General features: G+C 49.9%; 1 protein-coding gene across 1 annotated transcript; it reads right to left on the bottom strand.

Moving 5' to 3' along the window:
• Nucleotides 1-3,327: 3,327 nt before the first annotated feature.
• Nucleotides 3,328-21,600, bottom strand: AARS2 (alanyl-tRNA synthetase 2, mitochondrial). The gene is made up of 22 exons (XM_082480627.1): nt 21,352-21,600; nt 20,859-21,047; nt 20,049-20,194; nt 19,023-19,217; nt 18,345-18,489; nt 17,752-17,897; nt 17,354-17,462; nt 16,709-16,747; nt 15,858-15,969; nt 15,185-15,312; nt 14,307-14,457; nt 12,351-12,520; nt 11,248-11,361; nt 10,698-10,838; nt 9,909-10,046; nt 9,343-9,452; nt 8,101-8,209; nt 6,488-6,610; nt 5,440-5,550; nt 4,500-4,583; nt 4,250-4,360; nt 3,328-3,859 (listed from the first exon to the last, which is right to left on the bottom strand). Exons 1-22 carry the CDS (start codon nt 21,580-21,582, stop codon nt 3,695-3,697), a joined length of 2,967 nt encoding a protein of 988 aa, XP_082336753.1. The 5' UTR covers nt 21,583-21,600; the 3' UTR covers nt 3,328-3,694.
• Between the last annotated feature and the right edge of the window lie 87 nt (nt 21,601-21,687).

The raw sequence follows: 21,687 nt of genomic DNA, 5'->3' as shown, positions 1-21,687 counted from the left end.
ATTTATGGGAAGGTGGTACAGGGAGTCCTGCAGCTGCTGCAGATGCAAAGAAGGGGCTGTGCTTCCAACTGGCGGTGCAGATGTTGAGGAATGTGGATACCAAACTGGTGTGGAGATGGTATAGGACTGGTCTGATGCCACATGGTGGGTGGCTGTTGCAGAGCAACTCCCCCAAGCCTGAGCAGGTGTCCTGATTCCGGCAAGGATGGGGTTAATTTCCCCAAGGAGCCGGCAGGGGAGGCAGGTATTCCATACCACATGCCCCATGCCCCGCTATAAGAGGCGCTATCTGGGGAGAGGGAGTCAGTCGCCACTCGGGGCGGGCTGCGGTGGAGGGGATCCGGTCGGTGTGCTGCACAGCGGTACTGTAATCGCGTTCTTATATTCCTTTACCGGTGTTATTGTTTTTCTTTCTTCCCTTTGTCTGTTCTGTTAAATTATAATATTTCAACCCACGAGTTTTGCCCTCTTCTGCTGATTTTTCCCACGGCTGTGGGAGTCGAGCGAGCAGCTGCGTGGTTCTTTGTTGCTGGCTGAGGCCAAACCACGACAGCAGGTCTTTCAGTTGTGCCACAGGTAGCCATGAGCACAAAGAAACTGTGAAAGGCTGTGCAGGTGGTTGAGTGCTCCTTGCTCAAAGATGTGCTGCTACCACCTCCAGGGCTGTTTGATAAGCTGTGGGACTTGCTCCTTGGCAGCCTTCTGCCACTCTGGGCTACCTTCTGGAAAGCCTGGCTGCAGAGGGCTCCAGAGACAACCCACAGACCCTATGTGGGATGGCCCTATTGACACCCCTACTCTGCTTTAGGCCCCCTGTAACCTTTGCTGGGTGGTGTGTGTGCAGGGTAAGGCTGTGATGGGGCTTTCCCATTGCCCACCTTCCACCATCGCTTGCCCAAGCTGTAACTGCTGTCATGTAATCAACACCTTTGGGTTCCTCAAATGGCCTGGAATTGGCTGCAGGATCATTAAGCTTTCCTCTACTGCCCCTGCTTGGGGGGTGGGGGCTTACTTCTCAGTGTAGGTGGGTCTGTCACCCCGAGAGCAGGGGGAGAACAGAGCTGGGGTGCTGAGCCCTCAGGCTTTTGCTGCTCACTCATTGCACAGCACTGAGAGAGCCCAACAGGTCCCACAGGAGGTCCGCACCTCCTTCCAAGGGCCACCACTCCAGTTGCCTCTGCAGCAGCAACCCTTGGCCCTCCAGAGGAATGATAAGGGGTCTCAACTTCCCCATCAGTAAAGGGATTAGCTTGAAGGTCAGTGCACAGACCCCTGCCCCTTAAGGGGGACAGACGGGGAACGGACAGATGCAAAAGTTTACAAGGGATCAGTGGTTTTTAATCTAAAAAGTCAGGCCAAAGGGGGCTAATTTTATAAGGCTGCTGCTGGCAAGCTCAGGCTCTGCTTTTGGAGCACAGTGCAGGAACAGCTCAACCCATCATTCCTCTCCTCCTCCTCACACCTACTCTCCAATACCAAAAGGAGACATCATCTCCTGTAGCAGCTATTAATATGGTAACACAAGAGCACACCAGGAAAGCACTTTCCTAGTAAGACAGAGCACCTCTTCCCCTCACCAAATCTGGTATCACTGTGGTCCAAGTGAAACACAGGAGCTGTGCAACACCGGGCACTAACGTTGCTTTCAACTGATGGCATGAACTGTCCACTGCAACTCCATGCACCCTCTCCACCCCTCTACCAGCCTTATCACAAGGTCCTCAAAACACTGGGGTGGATGTTCCAGCTCTCCCCTGTGCTCAGGTTCCTTGCAGAGATGTTACGAGTTTCAGCAGCACCTCTACATCCAGAAAAGGAAAGAAATTCGAGAAAACACTGAGCTGCTCTGCTGCAGCATCTGGGAATGCAGGCAGGGCCTGCAGTGGGCAGGAACCTGCTCCACTGGCAGGGTGACAAACAAAATGGGTCTGTGCACCCCCTTGATGGCTGAACTCTTGGTGGCAGGGGCAAGTGCCCAGGGACTTTGGCTCATAGCCCCCTTTGCAACAAGCCCTGCTGGCTGGAAGTAGCATTTACGGAATGAGTAAAGTCTACAGTCCTGCTGCAACTGTAGCTGTCAGTGCTTTGGGGGAGAAGAGGAGGACAGTGAGGAGCCCTACCAGCCCCTAAAGGCTTCCCATTCCTTCTGCCTCCAAGTCCTCATACTTGTATCAGACACTTAACCAAGCACAAAACCAGCTTCCCGGCACTTTGCAAAGATGAGGAACCTTAGGGACCACATAGGAGATATTGGGCCGGACAGCCACTGAGATAAAGAAGAAAACCCCTTGACCTCTAGTAATGCCCTTAAGTCCACATCCCTCTTTCCCCAGGTGACCTGTTCACTGAAGAGAGAAGGGAGAGGAGGCTCTGCTAACAGCAGCTATTCACCCTCTCCCCCTCACAAAGACAGCTAAGAAAAGTGGAGGAAGTGTCTCATTAGGAGACTGGGCCATTCCCCACTACATCCTCTTCACCAATCCTTATCTATGTGACAGCCATTTCCTGCTCCCCATCCATCACAGCATCACTGTGTTTCCACCCTTCCTCCCCCTCCGCCCAAAACCATGCAGCTACTGCCTCCTCCACAGCGCCAGGCAACCCTACCTGCTGGTGAAATTCATCCCTGTCAGGCTGCTGTTGCTGCTCACGGGGTGAAACCTGCTTGTTTCACTATCCTGTTGCACCTCTGCATCAGCTACCACTTGTGATCTCTCTTTATTTAGGTCACTACAGTATCCAAAATAACAGTGCTTTGGCTAAGAGCTCTAGACATCACTCTAACAACGAAGTCTGAAATGCCTTTGTGAGTTGAGCTTACTGTGTCTGCTAGTACTAGTGAAAAGCAACCAGTTCAGGATGGAGACCCGCTCACCTCATTGCTAAGCATCCTGCTGCAGGGAGTTCCACACTGCAACACAGCAAAAGTCCCCGTTCACACAACTCACCAGATGCGTGGCGGTTTTTAGGTAGGTGCTGGTAAGAAGCCAGGAGGCAGCGTGAGAACGAGGAAGTTACAAGGGAGTGGCAGGAGGAAACAAGGATGAGAACATTCACCCAAAGCAAAGAGGCAGAGGCTGGGATGATTTTGTCCCCTTCGTGCTTCAGTACCAAGGACTGGCTTTAGCACTACTGGTTGCATAGCCTAACAAGTACAGGCTGAAAAAGCTGAGCCTGTAGGTGGGGATGGGACTTCTCTCCCCATTTCTAAATTACAGCAGTATAATTACAGGGCCGCAGGGACAGAACAAACCCCTTTGCCAGATCAAAGCAGGAAAAAAAAAAAAAGGGAAAAAGATGCAGCTAACAAGAGACATCAGAGGATCAAACACTCTCTACCATTTAATTGCTTTAGGATAACACTGTGCCATCTCCCCATGCCCTCATGGAGCCTCTTGGTGCTGGTCTTGTCACAGCAACTGCACTGCTCCAGAAGAAGTAGGATCTGCTGTTGCAGCTGATGCTTTCCGGGGCTTGATCCCCATATGTCCATGCTGAGAACAGGCAGCATCATTCTGTGAGTGAGATCAGGAATGGGGTCTCTGCTGATCCCTGATGGACGGAAGCCAAATGCTCCAATGCAGTGGTTGCAGCAATATTCAGTGTGAGAGCTGCTGAACCTTTCAGATCAGCAGAGTATAACATGTGCTCTGCATCAAGTGTCCATGCAGCTTGCATGGACATCACAGTTATTTCAGAGTTTACTCTGAGCAAACTCCAGTGCAGTAGTCAGAGCTCCCTGCATGCCCTTGGCGTTTCCACTGCCCTTCGCGACAACGGGAGAGCCTCCTGCCTTCCCTTCCATCTGCGCACAGACTGCCACGGCCCAGTCAGCAGCGGAGAACACGGGGAGGCAATTCTGAGGAAGAGACACAGAGCAAAGTAATCCGGACTGTGGAGCACTCTGCAGTCTGGAGGAAGAAGGGTAACAACATTCTCCCCTCACGCAGCCTGGGCCCTCGCTAACCTGGGGCAGTCACGACGGGGAGGACCACAAAGACTGAGCTTACACGTTAATTCTGTGTCCTGCCCCTGGGCAAACACAGCCTAGAGGATCCAGGGATATCTGTGCCCAGCAAAACCTGAAAGCCCATCTGGTCCCAGTGTGGTCATGTCAAGTCCTAAACCTGCGTGATTAACTAATGCTGAGCAGAATTCCAGGAAAAGCCTCAACTGGGAGCTGCTAAACTGTGGGTCCAGTCCCCCTTTGCAGGCAGATTCTCCATCTTTCTACCAGAGTTCTGCTTACCTTGGACACCTGACAGGCACAGAGCACCTCACCAGAAACCTGAGGGCTGAGCAGCAGGACTGATGTGCCAGGAGACTTGTCACAAAGCTGGTTCACTACCTTCATTAGGATCTAGGAGAGGCAGAGAGAAGAGGGGTCAGGCTACAGTGAAAGAAACTAGCATGCAGCATAAAATGTGCCGAGCAGCTCCCTCTTACTCTGTGCAGCACCTAAGGTATCGCTGGGCCAGCAAGTAACATGGATTACTCACAGAGAGGGAGTCAGCTGGGATGGTATCGATGATGACAGGCTGGTTGCAATGTTTTTCTAGCAGGTTTTGTGCCTTCTCTTCAGCCTGGAGGAAGAAACACGCAGCACTTGAGGAGCTATAGGTGGCACAAGGTGGGCTGGATTGGCATATTACAAATACAACATATGTACATAGGGAATGGAAGTGCTGCTTTGTGGGATAGAGGGGGGATGTATGTTAGCAGAAGACCAGCAGACTGAAATCTCCTCATGAAGACCTGTACAACCCCCCTTTCTCAAAAGCAAGCAGAGATGGACCCCTTTCAAAAGCGGAATAGACAGTGACCTGTTCAGTCCTCAGCCTCTCTCCTGGACCTACACATTGCCACATGTCTCATGCAGGCTCCTGCTTTAAGAAAAGAATAGTTCTTGCTGAGAATGCTAAATCACAAATAAGCACTTCCAAAGGGCTTTTAATGTAATCATGTAAATTAGCAAGACACAAATGCAGTGGGAAGCCAGAGCACTATCCATACGGCTGGAAGAAAGGCTCTATTCTGCCACAGTCTTACTGCGTGACCTTGTAAAGCCCATTTTCAGGTCCACCTCATCTTCCCCATGTATAAATGGTGAAGTGACACCTATCCACCTGTTGGTGTTTGCCAAAAGTGCCAATATGGGGCTCTCCATTCACACAGGCAGAGAGAGACAGGGATTCTGCAGGTGCCAAAAGCCCAGTCAGTCATTCACTGCATTTTAAATGATGGCCCTAGTTAATGCCAGTGAAATCAATCTAATACAGGGTTTGTGTTGCACCATGTGTGATTGTACCTGCTTTCTTCTGCCTTCTAATGGGACTGTGACTGAGTGGCTGTGAAGTGTCACAGAGACACCAAGTCCACTGGTGTATGCCACACAGTGCTATTAGCAGACTGCAAGTGAGTGTGCTGCTGCCACAGTACCTGCTGTATCTCCAGCTTCTTGATGGCTGTATTGGCTGTTCGCTGTAGTGCTTTGAGGATAGTCTGTAGTTCTTTTCTTTGCCACTGGGGCATTGCAGTGCTAGCTACCACCTGCAAGACAATTTGCTGTGTCAGGACACTGAACTGTATCTAGAAATAAACTGCTAGTTCTTCGGGAGGTTGCACTGGAGCCTGGCCTCTTCCCAGGCCCTCCTATACCTCTAATGTGATCAGGCCAGGCAGTCACTGTGGCGTGTAGCCTTCTCTTTTCAGCTAAGCTTCTACAGACTGGGGAAAAGCCTGGGACCCCATTTTCACTGTTTTACCCTCCCCACCATCTTCTCTCACATTCCCTCTGGCAGCATGTCATCTGCAACAGAAGCACCTAGACTCCGGTTGAAATCTTTGCAATCAAAGTGGCACCAGCAGGTAGCAACATACCCTTGCTATTGACCACAGTAAGATGAGAACCTATGGTTTCAGCTGGGAAAGAGTTAATTTTCTTTCTAGTGATTGCTGTGAATGGAATGTCAATAATGCATATTGTTTTAGTATTGTTTTAGTTGTTGCTAGGCGATGTCTATACTTTCCAATAACTCTTTTCAGCTTCCCACAGAAGCTGAGGAGGCGCATAGACAGAACAATAGAATGGCCAATGGAATATTCTGCACCATAGCTGTCATGCTCAGTATATAAATAGGGATTGGCCGGGGGGCAGGAATCCGTGATCACGCTCCAGAACATACCAATTCACTGGGCAGTGAGAGTGACTTGTGTCATTATTGTTATTATTATTTTCTTTTTCTGTTATTGTTCTATTAAACTGTATTTAGCTCAACCCACAAGGTTTTTTAATTTCCCTTTCCCCTCCTTTTCTCCCTCTTCTCCCTGCCCTTCTGCAGGGAAGGAAGAGGACTGCAAGAGCTGCTGCGTGGTCCTCGCTGCCAGATGGGGTTAAATGACGACAACCTGGTAGGGAAAAAAGTCATGTGCCTCAAGTGTATAGAGTCCATGCTGGGATCTTTCTATACAGGAATGTAATCCTTACTTTGGTCAACTGGCCCACTTCTTTGGAGAGGTTCTGCATCTCAGGAATAGAGGTGCTCCTCTGCTTCATTCGTAGGGAGAGAGAGTCCACTTCCATAGCCAAGCACTGGCCTACTTCCCGGGCCTGGAGAGAAGGAGGGAGAGAATGCTTCAAATACAGCAACAGAAAGAATGAATGGGGATGGAGACAATGGGGAGGCAGCACAGTCATAACCACTGAAGTACTCACTGGATGCAGAGCAGAAGACACCTACAGACAGAGGCTTTAAGAATGGCTGTCCCCAAGAGACTCTGGAACAGAACTTTCCTCTCTAGATTTGCAACCAACACTAGATGGTCACACCCAGGGGACCAAGCTGCTGTGCATTTATATTTCCTCAGTATCTCACACCAAATCATCAGGATTTCAATGAGAAAAACTTGGGAGTCCTGTTTACTTCTTAGTGCTCTTTTTTCATTAGCAAATGCAATCTTGAATCTAATGAACAAAAGAGACACTAAAACTAAAGAAAACTCATTAGCTGTTCAAGCACATTTCCTGAGCACCAGTTCAGCTGGTCTTGGTGCATTTCTTATTGCCTTCCCCAACACCAATGCTACCATTAATAAAAAAGCTAATACAAGTTTTTTTACCAGTGAAAATCCTTACAGTTTGGAGCATTTAGTCTCTATCAGACCTTTGTGCCCATGATGGCCCTGCTAGACTGTAGACCAGGACAGCAGACAGTATCTAAGAAAAGCTGTGGACAGTGAGGACTGCTCTGCCTAGCTAGGATACACATCCCTTGTTTCATGTCACTCCCTCATGCCTGCAGTCTCCCTTGTCTGATTATTACATGCACACAGCTCCTCTCGGGGGCTCTCCAAGTCAGCACTTCCTGCAAAGCATGCAGATGTGCCCTGCAGGTTTTCATTCCTCGGCACCAAGAAAAGCCTTCCTAGGGACACAGATGCACAGGGGACAGCCAGCCAAAAAGCAACAGATTTGCAGGGGTGGGCTTTGCCTTTAATATTCCGAGTTCCACTGACAGTGAGTCACTGTACTCTGACTGCAGCCTTAAAGGAAGCAGGCAAGGTTGCAGGGCCCCTGACACTTCCAGATATTCAAAGGACAAAGCAATGTCATGGACACAATAATAGGTTGCTTAATTTTTATACAGACCATTTAGCAGAAAAAAGACTAAAGAAAAGAAGCAAAAAGGCTGTAAAAATGAGGCCAGAGCCCTCTAACCATAAAGTGCAAATCCAACTGTGATAGTCAGGAGGCGAAATCAAAGCACAAAGGATCACACCTTTAAATACCTATATGGGGACTGAAATTTATAGTCTAGAGAGTTCCTGATATTTTGTGCCAAGTTCTTGTTTTGAAAAAGGAGGTCTGAGGGGAGGAACAAAGGTCGAGGAGACAGGAGACTAGGACAGGGGGAGTGGAGGTGAATAGTGAGGTACGGAAGCAGGTCTAGGTCCAGGGGTGAAGGAAGAAGTCAGATCAGGCATAGCAGGGAGGCTCCAGCCAAAGCAGAGGGAAGCTAATTGCCTAAGCAGGACCCTACAAAGTTGAGTGCTTCTGGGATTGCCTTGACATGGCAGAAATCTCAGTTACCGCTTTCTTACCTGTTTGGCTTGTCTCCCTGTCACTGCAATGACACGGCTAATCCCTTTAACAAGCTGACGCTCGCTGATGATGGCCAGATCTTCCATAGCTCCTGCTTGTAGAAGGTGCCTGCAAAGTCAGCAGAGAACAGGAAAGAAAATAAGCTGCTCTCTGGGAACAGAAATCAGGAAGCCTGCTTTCCTTTTAGAGAAGTCTCAAGTCCAGCAGCCCCTCCCCAATCCCAATAGCTTCAATCCTTTCCCATCCTTAAAATCCTGATGGCACCCTGTCAGACAAGAGACAGCAGAGTTGAGGCTACTCCAGAGGAAGCTCTGTGCTACCTGCCCAGCAGGCTGCTGTCAAATGGCAAGTTCTGCCTTGCTTTCCTCTCCTTTCCTTCAGCAGTGGGACAAATTGGGATTTTTCTCTTCTACTCAGCTGCTGCTGAACCTTGTAGAAAGTAAGTAATTTTTTCCTCCAACTCCACCACTCTCATCAGGCCAGCTCACAGACTGGCCAGTAGACTCCAGTCACAGGCTAGTTGTGCAGTCGCAGGGCACTAACAACCTCCCCTTTCCTTCTTGGCTATTCAACACTGGATATGAAAACAACTACAGTGTCTTGGGTTCTGTTACCGCAAGTGATCATTTCAGACAGCTTCGCAAGAATTGATCATCTCCACTCCCATGCAGTTTCTTGTCCCACTACTCCCACAAGAATGATCTCATGACTAGAAACTTGCTCATTTTCAGCTCTATCTGCTCAAAGGCCAATTTGCTTCTGTTTTTTTTTTTTTTTTTTTTTTTTTTTTCTGTGTCAGCATTGTCCTAAGATTGATTAGCTCTCCTACTCTCATCACTGCTAAAAGCAGAAAAGGGCAAAGATAATTAACTAAAATAATCAGAGCGGTCTCAAGATCTCACAACCATCTCGGAGTCTCCTGCTGGGTCCCCAGCTCTCCTACAAAGCCAAAGCACTGTAATTCTGGTGAGACAGGCCCCTTCCCACACTCTGCTGGCACCCTGCAGCTTCCAGGTTGGTTCCAGACTATGAAGCAATGAAAGATGCTTTGCATTTCACTGAAATTTTCTCACCCTAGGACTTCCAAAACTTTGTAACTGGCCCATCTTGTCCTCAAGATCTTTCCAGTGACAAAACTTAGTTGCATAGGGAAAGGGAGTGGAGTTTCTTGCAAGAATGTCTCTCCCTCAGCCATCAATGCCCACAAACACACCTTCTGACTGAAAGTAAATGTCACTTACGTCCCACAGCAGAGCTCCACAGAGGTCTGCATTGCAGCCTCAGAGTCGCGGGTCAGCACAGTCTCCACAGGGACCCCCAGGGACACTATCCTCACTGGATCTGGATACCCCTGACAGAGGAGACAGGGATCAGCAGCTAACACGGTCCTTCAGAGCACTTACAAACTAACTACATGGCTTCAGGTCTCTGCCTCACTTTTCCCCAATTTTAGAGCAGTCCCAGGGGCAGCACTGCTCCTCCCCCACAACCAGCTGCCACAGGGAGAAAGAAACAATTGGGTGACACTACAAGCTTTTGGTCCAAAAAAAATGAGTAAAAAGCCTATGTATCACCAGCCTCCATGTTCTACAACACAGTGCTCCTGAGATCTCATCTCTGTCCTATTTTCCTTCCCGAGTTTTGGGAGTCAATTCCCTATTTTCCTTCCCGAGTTTTGGGAGTCAATTCCCTATTTTCCTTCCCGAGTTTTGGGAGTCAATTCCCTTGCAGAAACATCTCCTGTGACCCAGATGATTCCTGCTGAAGGAAAAGGCTCATGAAGATGTGTCCTGCCATCCTGTCATACCTCATCCACTGCACGGAGTCCCTGAACTCTTCTTGCCAGCGTGAGGGGAACCTCAGCCATATACACAACATCATTTCGTTTGATCACATCCTGGACCACTTGCTCCACTTGCTGCAGCTGCTCCACAGTCACAGGGCCCTGAGGAAGTAAATAAGCCATCTTCAGAAGAAGCCTCCTGAGAGGTACAGGACAAAGGAGGGAGAATTGTGGTAGGGCCCCCAGGCAACTCAGCTTGGGCACACCACTCTCCTCCTGCATCTTCCCTGCTTGTAAAAGGGAATTGTGAACATCATGACTCTCTCACCCCTCCTCCCATAAGGGATAAGGATTTTTGACCCAAGAGCATCAACCAAACTTTTCAGGAGAGATGCTGCAACGAGTGACAGGTTACCAGACCCAGTGCTTGGCCTGACCAAACTGCTTTCAGTTTCCAGCCCCTCTCACCCAGACGACCAGAACAGACATCAGACACGTGCCACAGCCAAGCTGGTGAATCTCTGGGAGACCCCTTTACACTACTCAAGTCAGCCCCATGATCACTGGCCTTGCCAAGTCCTTTCACTTCTGACCGCCATTCATCCCCTCAGCAAGCCCTGCTCAGTCAGGTCAATGCAAAGCAGAAGCAGTCACATCCCGACAGGCAAGTTTCATTGCTCAGATAAAACATGACTCGTCTCTAAAGAAATTGTTACAGTGAGAGGAGAAAAATCCCTGGAGAGAAGGTGAGTACTGGGATGTTGGTACTGCTGAGAACAAAAAAAAAAAAAAAACCCTGAAGTCCAGTGTCACCTTGGTATCAAAGTCGAAGCGCAGCCGCTCTGCTGTCACATGGGACCCTCGTTGCTCTGTGTTGTCACCCAGGATGTGGCGGAGCGCAAAGTTCAGCAGGTGGGTAGCGGTGTGGTTCGTCATGCAGGCTAGCCGCTGGGCCTGAAAGCACAGACAAGTTGGCAGGGAATGCTGACTCTCCACAGCTCAGGGAGATCAGGGGATGGCAGGAAGAGATAAGGGAAAGGCTGCACGTACGGGGATGGGACAAGATGGAGGGAAAAACAACAAGTAGCACAGCTATCGTGAAATTATGTCACAGGGCAGATTTAATTTCTTTTGCCATGGGATCACCTCTGTAAAACAGCAAAGGGCAGGCTGGATACTTCTGGACAGACTAATGGCTCAGAGATTACAGAGTTACTTGTGAGGTCTCCTTCCCACTGCACAGCACAACGAAGAGCAGTCTCAGGAACACAAGGGACAAGGCTCTGCTGTGCCCAGGTTACTCAGGACATCACAGGACTCTCAAGGCAAGACTAGGAAAAGGTTAAGAGTAGTGAGTTATCACCTCATTCACAAAGAGCTGCACTTGGTCCCCAGCACGCAGGGTTTCCACAGCAGTGACCTCATGGACCACATAACCACCACAGAGATGAACTGATTCTACAGGGAAGAGTACATCCTGAGGAAAGAAAAACAGAGAGATGAGTTAGGACACAGGGAACATCCAAAGACCTGTGCCTGCTTGATCTGCCTAGGAACCACAATCCCCACTGATCTCTAAAAAGACAGGAATGGGGTGGGAAAAGCAGTGACAAACTTACTGCCAATGTAACCAGAGTACCTCAGGCCTTCCCTGCATCTAGCTGCTTGCTGCACAACATGTTGAGGCTGTCAGCTTGCAGTGGAGGGGCAGAAACACCACCCATGCTGATGAATTTTCCTAACAAGGGTGCTTGTCCGTAAGAAAATGGACAGCAGCTGCCAAGGCACCTGTCTCAGGCATCCAAGGTGCCATTTCTGCTTCACTGGGCTGGCAAGAGAAAGTTGATCCCTACTTCAGCTTAAGAAGTGCTGAGCAAGGCACTATCACATTCTGCAAAGCTGAAAAGGCAGCATCAATGCCCAGGGGTGATTCTCAAGAGTTGTAATGGGGGAGGGAGAAAAAGCTGCACCCCACATAACTTCCTAGGAGAGGGTGAAAGCTCTCCCTCTGGCAAGGTTGAAGAACATGCTGCAGATATGAAGATCGTCCCTGGTGCTTTTGGAAGAGATGTTTTTGCACTGGGTTTCAGGTTGGGCACTGCTTGCAGCTGTCCAAGACTGGCCAGAGACAAGGTACTCAGCTTGTGGGCTCTCCCATCATTGATTGCAATGCAGAGAGAAGGCAATCTCAGCTGGCAAGAGTGCAGCACATCAAAGAAGACTTTCCAGTGTTCCCCAGCAGGAAGAAATTGCAAAGGGCTGAGAAAGACAACCAGAGAAACAGGTCCACCTCTGTGAAGTTACTGCTACTTCTTCCTCACTCCATCAACCCTGAGGCAAAGCCACGGGAACTATCAAGACTCATCAGCTTGCAAATTAACACAGTAAAACAGCTCATCGGTTGGGGAAGTCTGCCTGGCCTCACTATTGATGGCAGCCTTGGGTTCAGGCACCAAAGGGTCTCACCTGTTGTCCTAAACGTATCATGTAGCCTTGGTCACAAGCTTGCCCGCCCTGTTCTGCATAGAAGTTAGTCCTGTCCAAGATGACACCACAGCGTTGCCCTGTCAGAACCTCCTTCTGGAGAGACTGATCTCTGTACAGCATCAGGACAGTGGCCTGGCATGGGCTGAACTCTGTCAGGGAAAAGAGTATGGCAACAATTAGTGCATATACCCTGTAAAATTGCAATGCGAAAGGAGGGGGTCACTTCTCCACGCCAACCCTGCCAACACCCCACCTATAGTGAAAGTTGGCACTTTCCTTTGCCTTGGTAGCAGAGGAACAACTATTCGCAGAAAGGATTTGTTATTTGGAACCACGTCACCCCTTACCAAGTGGCAAACCTGCCGGATAGCAGCTAACCAGGCCAGGATGCCCAATCTGGCTCCGCATGAGCCTGATAGAGCAAGATATGGCACACAGATGTCTGCATCTCGCTACAATGCATGCTTGGCCAACCTGACTGCCTTCTGTGAAGAGAGGACTGGCTTGGTGAACAAGGGAAGACAGGGATGTTGCCTTCCTTGATGTAGCAAGTTTCTAACATGCTCTCCTGTAGCGTCCTTGAAGCCAAATTCGGGTGACATGGACTGGGCAGGTGGACCATAAGGTGGGTGTACAACTGGCCGGGCAGCTGGCCCCACAGAGAATTGCTCAACAGTTCAACTGATATTCAGTTACCAGTAGAGCTACTTGGGTGGCTTATATTAGGGCTCAAACCATTTAACCTCTTCATTAATGACTATCCGTGACAAGATGGGATGTACCTATATCCTGCTTGTGTATGGCAATAAATTTGCAGGGACTGGTTGACACATTGAAGAGCAGAGCTGCTTTTCAGAGGCATCTCAGCAGGCTACAGAAACAGACTGATAGAAACAGTGAGGTCCTGAGGAGCAAGCCGAGCACAAGTCACCAGGGTGCCCTTGCAGCAAGACAGACAGTCTGCCTGCTGGGCTGTAGCCAGCAGGTCAAGGAAAGTGGTTATTCACCCCTATTTAGCATTTGTGAGACTATATCTAGAGTACAGGAAATTCTAGTGGTACATAAGCAAAGAAACGTTTCACACTAAGAGTGATAAAAAACTGGAACACAGAGAGGCTATGGGATCTCTTTCCTTAAAGATACTGAAAAACTTAAATGGACAAGGCTCTGAGCAACTTGATCTGACTATGAAGCTGATGTTCCTTTGATTAAGAGATTGGACATCCAGAGATTCCTTCCAGCCTCAATTATTCCACTATTCAGTGACTGAGGTGGGACAGTGATAGCTTGGAGACTCCAGCCAGTGTCACTGCTGTTTTTTTTTCCCTCCATTATGCTCCTGCTGTAGTATATATAGTTTGAATCGCCTCACTTTCTGCTTAATGTGGGTTGCCCCCAGCACACTGGGTAAGAGGGAGCTAGCTGTACACAGCTAGCTCTAATTGTTTGTGACAGCCACACCACCTCTTACTCTCTATGGTTTAGCTTTATGCTTTCCCTAGAGCATCAGCAACCCGTCACCCAAACTGATAAAAAGCCTGCACTGGCATCTAGTGGTCTGCCGAAGAAATAGCAAGTGTACTTTTTCAACCAACTACCTAATTCCTTTGCATAATTATACTTCATTCTCCCTAGCACTCACACCCAGAAGCCTAATTGCTGGGGACAGACATCTCTAACCAGATATCCAACCCAGAGCTCACAGCCTTGTCACCAGTCCAGAGCCTTTCTGGGGACACACAAACAACAATAAGAAAAGCACCTACTTTGGGATGAGGTACAGAGGCAGAGAAAAGATGCAGCAGCAAGGCAGACAGGTTTGAACCACAAAGTACATGTTCTGCACGCATGAGGTTAGGCAGTAAAAGAAGCTTTGTGAGGGGTTCCAGTGCCCTCAGGCAGAGCTTGCCTTACAGATGGGACCCAGCCACTTACCGTACTGCCCGTGCTGCCCAAGCGTGTAGGCATACTTTGGGGAATCATCAGTAGCAGGCACGTTGTTGCTCTGCAGCTGAGCCAGTGAGTGCACATCAAGGTGCGTGTTTCTGTCATCCAGCTGTCCTGCCTGTGGGCCACCAGCCTTCCGCTACAGCAGAGCAAGGGCGCAGTTAGATGAAAGATACCTGGGGGCACTCAAACCATTAACTGGAGTTACAAGGCTTGGAGTAACTTCTTCCACCTTCCTGGAAAAGGCTTGTTTAGATCCAAGCTGATGGAAACTACTGCTAAATCAACCCCATTCCTTCAAACCCCACAAGCACTCAATACACCCTGTGCTAGCCTTGAGGCAGGCCATAAGTAACACAACCCTTCCAGCACAGCTTGCTGTGTAGCCGTGAAGCTTCCAGGTTGTTGAGGTGCAGGAGAGTAAGGCCTTGAACTGATTACTGCACAGGGTGGGCAGTGCAAGTCTTCCAGCACTACAGAGACTGAGAAGATTCTGTAAACTTCATAAATCACTTGTGCTTTGGGCTAAGCTGGCTCTGCTTTGTGTGAGGAGTTGAATACATGACTGACAGAGGACACTCCTAACCTATGTAATTCTGTGATAACCTCCACTCTAGCAACAGTAAGCATCATAAAGCACTTTTGCTGCTCTGAAGAGAACCACCAGCCAAGTACTTCTCAGTCCCACATCCACAAGCAAAGGTACTGTGACTGCACTGCTGTTTCAAACCCATTTCCCCTTCAGGGATAAGGCACATGGCCCTGTGGTGCATCCAAAGAGCCTCAGCAGTGGCAGGAATTCTGCCTCCATGCTCACAGAAGAGAGAGAAGGCTCTGAATTCTTCTGACATGAGTCTCCCTCTTACCTTTGCATCTTCCAGAGCAAGTTCGTTAAAACCAGCTGAATCCAAACTGATTCCCTTTTCTTCAAGCATCAAGTCAATCAGATCCAGGGGGAATCCCAAATTCCCATAGAGAGACCAGGCTACTTCAGCTGTAGGACAAAAAGGAGGACGTGAGCTCTGTGTGAACGCAGAAAGCAAAGACATCTCAAGATTTGCTTGGATAGGACCAGTCTAGTGTGTCCCTTGTAACTGGATTCATCTGTGTCTGTGCAACTGCACTGGTAATGGGGGAGGGAAGAGAAGCCATGCAGTTCTTCTTGTACAGGACCGAGCATTAATGATGTCCCACAGCCCCATCCCTGCTCAAATTCAGTGCAGCACATCCAGACAGGTAGCTGCTCTGGTTGGGTCCTGAACTCCTCCTTTCAGCTGTGTCTTGTAAGGATCCAGTTAACAAGTCAATAAAGCAGCAAGGGAATGCTTCTAACTTTCCTGATCCTAGTTTTTCGTGAGAACAAAGTACTAGAAAACAATTGTAATCCGAAGAAAGGAGCAACATCTACTCCTCTGCCCAAGGCTAGGTCACTGAAACATGTGGGGGAGGCAGACATCCACCAGAGTTTTGACTTCAATGCTTGTGAGAGCCTGGATCAAACCATCTTTGAGAGCAGCTTGCCAGAGGAGTGAGATTCACCTGGGAAATTTGTGGAGGGCTCCATCTGCTGCACTGTCCGCTCGATGATGCGCCTCCCACGTTCAAGGGAGGACAGAAAAGCTGCCTCGTTCTCATTGATGATATCCATGATCTACCCAAGGATCAGAAGAAGGGTTAGCAACAAGCCTCACCGAGTTCCCCAGCTCAGCTCAGCCCTGCTACCACTGGGCTCCCTGCTACAGTCGGCTCAAAGCACATCAAGTAGGTGTCTAACAGGGGTGCTGTGTCTGCGTGAACCAGCCTTTTTGTTCTGTAAGTTTCCATCACAACACAGCTCTGATGGCACCGTTTAGTAATGCAAGTCATTGTGCCTCCTATCACCATTCCTGTCAAGGAAATATTGACCATCTACCTGGGGAAGGCTGGAGGCTGACAAATGCTCCCTGTTAGACATTCATGTCTGTGACACAATTAAAATTGCATGGCTGGAATAGTCAGAGAAATTGCTTGTCACAGTTGCTGTCAGCAGAAGCAAGCCAGGACTAGCCTTAAATCACCAATCCACTTTTGACAAAAGGTACCCAGGCTAGGACAGGCTGTACTTGCACTCAGCAGAAGAGCTACCCTAGCTTTTTTACAGCAACAGCTGCCTTATACCAGGACAAGCAGTCCCTGGTAAGGATCTAGTACAGCTCCCACAAGGAAATCTGCCACAGACGCTTCTTGTGCCCAGGATAAAAACATGTTCCCAGCACATCTCAGCCCACCCATGAGAACATGCAAACTCCTTTAGCTAAGTTCCAAGGAAGGGCCGACTTCTGTCCCCGAGAGCAGTGCCTCACAAAGATGAGAGAGGGGGGTTTCTCTCCAGCGGATTCCACATTGCTCACCTGATCTGCATTCTTCGTCAGCTCTGGATAGGCATCTCCCTGTGGAGTGAGCATCAATTAGTGACAACATCCTCAGCATCTTCCTCAGGGGATCTCATAGCACACCACAAGCATTATAGAGGTTTCTCAGGCAGGTGAGTGTGAAGGGACCCCCAGTGCACAGCCCCAGGGCCAGAAGCACAGGGGAAGAATCACACATGGACTTACAGCTACCATCTCCTGGCTATTTCCCTGTGACCTGCCTCTGCTAGCCCCTCCACAGCATCTCTTGGCAAACACATCCATTCACAACAGGAAGAAAGCATTGTCTTTTAGGATGCTGTTAGTACTCACAGGGACCAATTTCTTTAACCAGATACGACAGCCACCGCCCCCGGGAAACAAGAACATACACTTGCATACACTTACACACACACTTGTGCTGACTGTACTGCTGGTCACACTAGGCCTCCTCCCTCCCACCACAAATGATCAGGAGACAAGAGATTTTTACTGCTGTGATGCATAGCACCAGATACACCCTTCCTGGAGCTCCTTTATATGCAAGATTATCTCCTGACAGTGTACAGGAAAGGGACATTGGGCTGAATAGGACATGTGTGATACCCTTTTTTTTAACCCCGCAAGACAGCAGTTTTTACTCACCAGCACTTCCACTACGGTAGGCACCAGGGAGGCCAGGAGCCCAGGTGGAGCATGAAGGACTTCAGAGCAAAAGCGGACAGCCCTGCGCAAGATCCGACGCAGCACCAGTCTGAAAGCAGAACAGAATTCCCCAGGCGGCCATGTGAGCGTCCCTGCCCAGCTCCCACATCCAGCACACCCTGATCTATCAACACAGGCCAGCTGCTCCCCACACTCTACACCCATCCAAGGATGATGAGCCTGCAGGCTGGAACCTCTTCCAGGCTCTCCCCTTCCTGCCTCCCCAAAGCTCATGCTCTCCCTATTTTGGGCTCACACCAGAACCTCTCCCTCTGGCTGTTCACATTCCTTTCTAGACCTAACTTACTCCACCACATGCCATTTCCTTATGTCCTTACTCTGCTCCAGAGAGGCCTGGGTAGATGCCATCAGTGATGCAAATGCACAAGGTACGCACATGATCTGCCACCACACGGTAAGCCATATTCACGCGCCCAACATCAGCATCCCCGACCAGACCTTGGTATCTGGGCCCCCCACAGCCCTAAAAGGGAAAGTAAGAAGACAGATCAGCAGAAAGTAATGGCTGCAGAAGGAAAAGTTTCAATGCAAGAAGCAGCCAGCTACACTTGACATCATGCTTCTCTACTCCTGAACCTTGTGCACCTAAGATGTACTCACTAAATCCTTCCAAAGCATTGTAGACCAAGACTTCCATACTTACAACAGGTCAGCCAATGCCCTTGCACTGTGGAAATTAAGAAACTTCAGGGGAAAAACAGATCAGTAATGCTGATACCTCAACGGATTTCCAACCTGGAATTCTCCCCAGTTTCCCTAGAATGCTGGTCTGGATCTGGCTTGACATATCTCCTGTCTCAAAATACCACACAGTGGCATGTGTAGAGAAGGCTGTACCATGGTACCAGGCAAGCAGTCTGCATTCAAGGAGCTTTTGCTTAGCTGTGACTCTGAGCAGAAGCACTGTCACCTTGTGAATGGCATCCAAGATGGGAGTGAAGAGATCTGTGTCGTAGTTGGAGCGTTTGTTCTGCAGAACCGCCACCAGCCTTTCCAGTCCCATTCCTGTATCCACATGGTGCTGTGGCAAGGGAAGCAGATTCCCCTCCACCTCTCTGACAGCCAGCCAGGAAAAATAAAAGGCAAAAGAGAAGCAAGGGTCAGTTCAGGAGCAAATAAAAGGAGCAGGGGAATCAAAGAGAAGGGGAGAATGACATAAGATGGAAACAGCAGGTGACCCAACAAAAGGAAGCTCAGGGACAAAACTAACAGCAGCCTGCCTCGGCACTGTCAGGCAGTCAGGATCTGACCATCAGGTAGTCAGGATAGACTACAATGTAGAGAAAAAGGCCTTCCCTGAACAGGGGCCCAAGGCCTTCTGCTCCTTCTGCAGGTTTCTTGGGGCTGGTGCAGACCTCAAGAGACCTCTGGGATGCAGCAGTGAGGGAGAATAGGTAGCAGAGGTTGAAGGAGGACAGGACAAATAAAGCATAGGGGAACAAGAGTCACACTGGACACATCTCCACAGCTTCCCTCTTGCTCCTGTACTGCCCTCTCCTGGAAAGCAGTGACATGTCTGAGAATATGCATGCATGATTCTGGAGTCAGACAGGAGGAAAAGCTCGAGTTCAGACCAGATGCCCGGTACCTGCTATACTGCATGAAGACCAAGTTCCAGATCTCCACTACATCGGGGCTGCCCTGGTTCACCAGTGCTGCAGCATTTCTGCCACCACCCACATGGTCATAGTGGATCTCTGTGCAGGGACCACAGGGACCTGTGTCCCCCATTTCCCAGAAGTTGTCCTTCAATGGAAAAGGAAGCACATGACTGGCAGGCACCCTGGAAAGGCAAACAACAGAGGTGGCAGCACTGGGGCATGCACACAAAGCACACAGTAACCTAGATCACAAAAAAAAGTTGTAAGGAAGGATTCCTTTCTGACTACTACAAACTTATTAACTGAACACATTAGGATTCCTTTGCTTCTGTTCACATGGAATTACTTTCCTTAGCAGAAACAAGCTGGACCAAACCAGACAGGATCCTACTCACTGCCCAGAATGTCTGCCAAACCCAGTCTGGCTCCTGCTGATAGAGACAGGCTCTCCAATGAGCCTGTGGAGGTCTGTTTCCTTCTTCGAGGAAATTCCAGCAGAGCTAAGACCTGATCATAATGCACAAGGCTGAACAACAGTGGCACAGAGCTGGCTGCCTTGGGTTCAAAGCCCACATACAGCCCAGAACAAGCTCCCAAAGCACAGCAGTACCCTCAGCAACAACTTCATCTTCACGCTGAAGCAGCCATTGGTAGCTTTCAGAGGAGAATGTACAGACAATATGACAGAGCTCAGGAGAATGTATTCATACAGCTCATGACGGAGAGGAAGCAAAGGATCAGAGATAATTCATATGCTTCATCAGTCCAGCCAGTCTTACGTACACAGCACCCTACACTGATACCACCTGAGAAACAGCTTAAATGTCAAGTGCCCCAGAGTGCTCAGAGCCCAGCTAACTTTTGACAGCCCAAACAAACCAGAAATGAAACGAAATTTAAAAAACAACTTTTCGCCTCTATATCTGATTCCATCAACTAAAGTGCAAATGGGAGACCACAGAAAGTGAAATGTCAGCATCTGCTGCTCAGAATCTCTTCTCTAACACACTTACCCCAGGCGGAGCCATACATCCCTGCACTCCTCATCTGCGCTCAGCCCCAACGAGGAGTCTCCGCCAAAATAGGTGACATAGAGACGATCTCTGGGGATCTTGTAGACCTCTGTCAAGAGCTCCCAGGCCATGCTACATGCCTCCTCCTGAGCAGACAGGGAACATAAACGAAGCACGGTAATCCAGGATGCATAGCAACACAGGAAGGCTCTTCAGAATGGGAGTCAATCACAAAAGGTTATTTCAGCTGCTCTCTCCCTTTCCAATTTTAAGGCTTATTGCAAAGAGCAGGATGAGGGTCAGGTGAATGAGACAGTTCACTGCTGCCTGTGGAAAACCGACACTTCTAAATTGTCAAGAGACACTCAGGACCACAGCATGGTGTATGTCCACGTGCTTACCAGCAGTTACATGGATTATTTTCTTTCCAAAGAAAAGAACGCATTCTATGGCAAAACATCTAGCCCCATTTATTCTTCTTCCCTTTTCAAACTTTGTAGTTACAAGCATCAAAGGAACTGGTAGCCTCTTTTCACCATATTAAATAGTCAACACTAGCATTTACACACAAAACTTTAATTTGTATGTGTTGTTCATAGCTTTAAAAGGCTGAGTGCTTTCAGAGTCTGTAGGACACATTTAGTGATTCAGTACACCGGCTTACTGTCTCTGCTCCAGGCCACACAGCTCCCAAGAAGTAACTAAGAGCTCACCAAAATGCCTTCTACAGACAGTCCTATGGCACTACAGCACAGCTTTGAAAGAAAGGTCGCATTTTCCCCTGGAGAGGGTTCGCTCCTATCACCTCACCTTAAAGTAATCCCCAAAGGACCAGTTCCCCAGCATCTCGAAGAACGTGTGATGGTAAGTGTCTCGGCCCACGTCCTCCAAGTCGTTGTGCTTCCCTCCTGCACGTACGCACTTCTGGCTGTTCACCACCCGCCGGTGCTGCGCCAGCTCGCTCCGGGGGTGCACCGTGCCCAGGAAAATGGGCTTGAACTAAAAATCAAGGCAGAGAGACATCCGCTATCGCTCGATGCCACCAGCGCTGGGGGCTGTGCCGGGGCCTCCCGAAGCACATAGACACGGCACTGCGAAAGGGGAGGGCAGCGGGGCGCTAAGCCCAGCCCGCCGCAGGAGAGCATGGTGAGCGGGGTCACTCCGGGACGGGCCGCGCTCCACCGAGGACGCAGAGGCCCTGGGAAGCCGGTGGAGGGGACCGGCGGGGGCGGGCGGGCGACGGGGCCAAGCCGGAGCTCCGGGCCGTGCTCTGGGTGGTGGCTTTCGGAGCGGGGGGGAGCACCTGGTTCATGCCCGCGTTGACGAAGAGGAGACGCGGGTCGCCGCGGGGCCGCACCGGGGCGGAAGGCAGGCGGCGGTGGCCGTGGCGCTCCTGGAAGAAGCGGAGGAAGGCGGCGCGGACCTGCCCCGCCGGCGGACAGCCGCAGCCGCTCCCCCCGCGGCAGGGACTGCAGCGCCAGCGCCACGGCACCGCCAGCAGCAGCTGCCGCCGCAGCCGGCCCGCCGCCGCCATGGTGGCCGAGGGCGGAAGGCGGCATGACGGCTTCCGGAAAGGGGCGGGGAGAAGAGAGTCTGCCGGAGGGGCCGACGGGATAGCGGAAGACCGTCGCAAAGCTCG

The sequence above is a fragment of the Vanellus vanellus genome (genome assembly GCF_965231255.1).
Source record: "Vanellus vanellus genome assembly, chromosome: 3".
Classification (NCBI taxonomy): Eukaryota; Metazoa; Chordata; class Aves; order Charadriiformes; family Charadriidae; genus Vanellus; species Vanellus vanellus.
Note: the sequence above shows the minus strand (reverse complement) of the source record. Positions and strands in the feature narration are given on the sequence as shown.